Here is a 5,057-nt window from a genome sequence, read left to right on the forward strand (position 1 = left end):
ACCCTGGTCACCAGCAGTTTGTCCAGCAAATGTTGCAGGCACTTGCTGGTGCAAATGCTCAGGTAAAGTACATCACTGTATTCTAGATTTTTTAAATTCTTACTTTATTTTTCCATTGTAAACCACTAGAAAGGAAGCTGATAGTTGAGGGGAGAGCTCCCTGGATGCTTATGGTCAAAGGAGAGTAGAAGAGTCTTGAAAGTGGTATTGCAGCTGTGTGAGTAAATGCTAGAAAAACATCAAATTTGAGTAAAAGTGTCCTCAGAACAGGTGACTTTTGTACAGTCATCTTCATACTCTTGAATTCCTGAAATGCTTTAAAGATTGAGGCAGACTGAGGTGATGAGGTTCACTGGCAAGTGAATTGTGGGCGCAGGGAAGAGAAAAGCTTAAGCATTTTGAGCACCATTACCTCTGTGCTTTTGGCCTGTATTGCTGGCTGTTACTCTCTAGCTGTGACTGAGCCTCTCCCACACTTTGGAATAGCCACGCTCTGGTTATTTGGAGCCTGAGTTTATTGTATGGCTTCACTGACATCCTGCAGGTCCAGACTGCCGTGAATTTTGTTAACATAGTGAGTGGGATTCAGGGTTTTGAGACAGCTCCAGAAGTCAAGCAGAGGTAGCAGCTTTGCCAGTGGTTGCAGGGTGGTAAGCAAGACTGACTTTAAAGGAGACAGGCTGTTAATTCTCAAGATTGCTGTGTGAAACAGCACTGTTATGCTGTGGTACATACCTAGAGTAGCGGCAAACTGCTAGTGGAAGGGGGCAGTCCTGCTTTTTCTTCATCATTTGCCACAGTATGAGTTAGTTCAGCGTACTGATCTGACAGACTTCTTTCTCTTGTTACCTAACCACGAGAAAGTGTTGGTGGGTGTCACTATAGGAAACCATATTCTCATACATTTTCACTTATGCTGTCAAATCTTACACTGCTGAGTCAGCATTCTGCTTAGTTTTGCTTGGGAGAAGCAAGTGGGGGACTGTTCATAAATTTCGGTTTACATCTTTACATTATATTGGTTTGGAACCATATGCAGATTTTAAATACTAATTTCTTGATATATGAAGCTATTCAGTTAGAACAAAAGGAAAATTAGCAGCAGCTGCACAAATTTTGTGTTGCTACCTAAACTGACTCATTGATTTTAAAAAAGTGACTTCTCAGTATTACTCCAGCACATTATTTTACTATAATTGTTCTGATTAAAAAATGCCCCTGAACTAATCATTGTACCACTGAAATCATGCAGAATTTTGCCATCAGTTTGTGTGAGCAGGGTCATTCCATAAAGCACAGCTGTCAGTTTGCCTTAGACTGAAGCTTTCTAACAATTAGAATGTTGTTAATTTTAGTCAACAAATACTTGGAGCACTAAAAAAGAGGTCAATTTTTATGTCAAGGAAAAAAAAAAGCCTGTGACGTTCACTATTGGATGGTGGAATCATCATAATCCTTGCTGTTCCACATTGCTAGATTGAACTGTTTCATTTAAAAAAAATACCTAAATGCCTATCTTTAAGAAACTGTTCACAGGACGTGAATTTACCCAATTTAATTTTAATCCTTTTTTGTCAAACAAGCAGCTTTTCCTGTAGTTCAAGAATGTCGTGTAAGTGTAGATACTCTTAAAATTTGAAGCTGCTCTGACTTGTTAAAAAAATAATTCAATAGTTAATTGAATTGATACCATAGTATAGTTTTAGGATCTTGAAAAGTATGTAGTCAGAAATTAGTAAAGACAGACAGTGGAGCAGAAGAAACTATGTTTAAATCTTGTACTTTGCTAAATGTGTGTTATGCTTTTATAGCTTGAAATTTTGTTCTTAGCAGTTACAAAATCCAGAAGTTAGATTTCAGCAACAACTGGAGCAGCTGAGTGCAATGGGCTTTCTGAACCGTGAAGCAAACTTACAAGCGCTAATAGCAACAGGAGGAGACATCGATGCAGCTATTGAAAGGCTGCTTGGCTCTCAGCTTTCATAGCAGTTTCTTTAACTTGGAAAAATGTAATTTATTTTTGATAACAGCTCTTAAATCTTTAAAATATTTGCTTTATTTCATTCTGACTCTTGGGATTGTCTTATTATAACTAAAATTGGTCTGATGCATTTTAAGGTGGAGTGCAGTAGTTTTCTAAAAAAAAGAATCAGTGCATTTTCACTCTGTTGCATGCATCACACTTCTTTTGTTCTGCATTATTTGTGATTTTTTTGAAACATTATCAGCTTTCACAGTTGGATAAACAGGTTTTGTCTGACCTACAACTGTCAAACTTATTTACTACTTAAACATTAGCCTTCAGTAGTAATTTATGTAGAGTACAAATTAAAAAGGAAACAAATTAATTGAAGCTACAGTTTGTGGGTACCAATACTGCTTATCGTGATTTTGGCATGTTTTGTTTTGTTTTGGGGGTTTTTTTGCTAGCAAAATGCTGTAAGATTTATACCACTTGAGTATCTACCATTTTTTGCTTTAATTTGTATAAAGTGTAAACACAATATATACAATGAAGACAGCTCATTTCTTGAGATTTACACATTGGAATAGAATGAGATTATAAGTAACACAAAAAAGCCAGGGGAAAAAGTTGTAAGACTTGTTTTTAGTGTAGAATCTTGCGGTAACCATCTCAGCAAAAATGCTTAAGCAAGTTCAGGTAAAATATACTAGAATTGCTGTTCTGGTTATCTCTTTACATCTAACTGTACAGAAACTTGCATTGTAACATTGTCTCAATATTCACGAAGATTAACTGTAATTAACTGTGCAAATTAAAGGGGCACTGCCTTGTGCTCTGGAACTGCTTTTAAGGCTTTTTGGCTTGTTCCATTGAGACTCTAACATGTATTCTGATTTCAATTGGAAACATTACTTTCTTTCATGGTTATGTGATATTCTAATTACTTTCAACCGCCATGTAAAAAATAATGTATATCTTTTCAGTTTTCTTGGTAGTTCTCTTGTGCACAGGTAATAAATGAATTAAAAAATCTTTAAGCATCTTGTCTCATTGTGATTGCAGCTGATGATTACCTAGAATTCAAGATGACTGACCAACTGAAGAGTTGGCATTTGAATGTAAGCTCTGGGAATATTCACCATCTCTGAGCTAAGATTAGTAAACTACTCTTGGAGTATGAGGTGGAGGGAAGAGAGTAAGAGGCATATGATGTTGAAGACTACTAGCTTAGATAAGGTGGGGCAGCAGAATAAAAGACACTACTGGGTGTGTTACTGCTTTTTATTGGTCTTCATGTCAGTGTAGTTGTGAACATACTGAACTGTATTGCTTTTGAACACTGGGTTTGAACAATCCTTTTCTTTTGATGGTACAAGTATAAATTCAGTTTGCTCTAAAGATCATTGCTTGCAAATGGTTTGAAATTGTTTTAACTCAGTTGTTAATCAGTTTGGTGAAGCAAAATTATAACGCAATATAAACACACAAGTTGAGCACGCTTCAGCATGTAGTGAAATTTTGAAAACTTTTTGCAAAGCCATGTATGCAGTTTTGTTGTCAATAACTACATTGTATTCTTATCACAGAAGAGAAGTTTCACTCACTGTACAGTAATCTTGTCTCTTTACTTTGGCAGTAAGTAAATGGATCAAATACTGTTGATGCATGGTACTGGCAAAATTCAAGAAAATCTCTTGGTTGGCAGTCTCTGCCTTCACATCACAGTCTCATAGATGCAGTAGCACACTGTGTTAAATAAACAAATAAATTAAAATAGAATCTGTTTGTAAGATGAATTTAATATTATCAAAACCTTTTAAAATACCTACAGTTTGGATACAAAATTATTACTACTTTTATTTCCTAGCCAGTGATCAGACCCATCATACCTTCACAGTGACTTCTGTTGGGTGGGTAGCTTTCATTGCACTCAGTACCAGGCTGTGATAGGGAAGTGATAGATAGCAAGTAGTTTCTGTAGAATAGTCACCTTCTTACAGTTATTTTCCCAATGACTATTTATTAGGATCTTCAAAGTAACTAATTTGACTTTATAGCATGCCTTTCTAGGACTTGCTTGAAAGAAGTAAGACCTCTTGTCATTTGGAAGGCAGGTCTTTTGGGAGTACAGCCTGTAACATCCAGAAAGGCTACTCTCAAATGAAAGGGCAAGAGTGAGGTGGAGAAGGAAATCATTTTTACCAAGCTTTACCAAGACAGTAAAACAGTGAAGCTAACTAGTATGAACACTTTCTTGAGACAACATTCGGTTCACCTAAGTCAGTATTTCAGTTACACATTACAAACTAGGAGACACTATATTTGTAGTCAGGTCTTTTTGCAATTCAAGAGATGAAGTCTGACCTAAATTCTACAATGAGCCCTTGAGCTGTTTCCTTCTTGAAGTACAATCAATATTTATCAGTAACAATTGTCAACTAGTAACAAGTTACTAACTTTCTTGTAAGTAGTGGTGTGGCGGGTTGACCCTGGCTGGATGCCAGATGCCCACCAAAGCCCACTGTCACTCCCCCTCCTCAACACAACAGGGGAGAGAAAATATAATGAAAGGCTCATGGGTCAAGATGAGGACAGAGAGAGGTCACTCATCAGTTACCGTCAGAGGCAGAACAGACTTGACTTGGGGAAAATTAATTAAATTTACTACCAATTAAAGAAGAGGAGGATAATGAGAAATAAAACCAAATCTTAAAACACCTCCCCCACCCCTCCCTTCTTCCCGGGCTTAACTTTTCCTCTGATTTTCTGCCTCTTCCCTTCCCGCGGCACAAGGGGACAGGGAATAGGGGTTGGAATCGGTTCATCACATGTTGTTTCTGCTGCTTCTTCCTCCTTGGGGAGGACTCCTTCCCCCGCACCAGCGTGGGGTTCCTCTCACAGGAGACAGTCCTCCACCAACTTCTCCAGCATGAGTCCTTCCCGTCAACTACAGTTCTTCATGAACTGCTCCAGCCTGGGTCCTTTCCATGGGGTGCAGGAACAGACTGCTCCAGTGTGGGTCCCCCACGGGGTCACAAGTCCTGCCAGCAAACCTGCTCCAGCGTGGGCTCCTCTCTCCATGGGGCCACAG

General features: G+C 38.3%; 1 protein-coding gene across 1 annotated transcript in view; it reads left to right on the plus strand.

Moving 5' to 3' along the window:
- Positions 1 to 2,357, plus strand: part of LOC104526099 (ubiquilin-1) — a 15,586-nt gene extending 13,229 nt beyond the window's left edge. The window contains 2 exon segments of the mRNA XM_029085311.1: positions 1 to 62; positions 1,831 to 2,357. The exon segment at positions 1 to 62 is cut by the window's left edge and continues 13 nt beyond it. Coding sequence (XP_028941144.1) covers positions 1 to 62; positions 1,831 to 1,986 — 218 coding nt within the window. The 3' untranslated portion in view covers positions 1,987 to 2,357.
- Positions 2,358 to 5,057: the final 2,700 nt, after the last annotated feature.

This window comes from Antrostomus carolinensis, unplaced genomic scaffold (genome assembly GCF_000700745.2).
Source record: "Antrostomus carolinensis isolate BGI_N321 unplaced genomic scaffold, ASM70074v2 scaffold16726, whole genome shotgun sequence".
Lineage (NCBI taxonomy): Eukaryota > Metazoa > Chordata > Aves > Caprimulgiformes > Caprimulgidae > Antrostomus > Antrostomus carolinensis.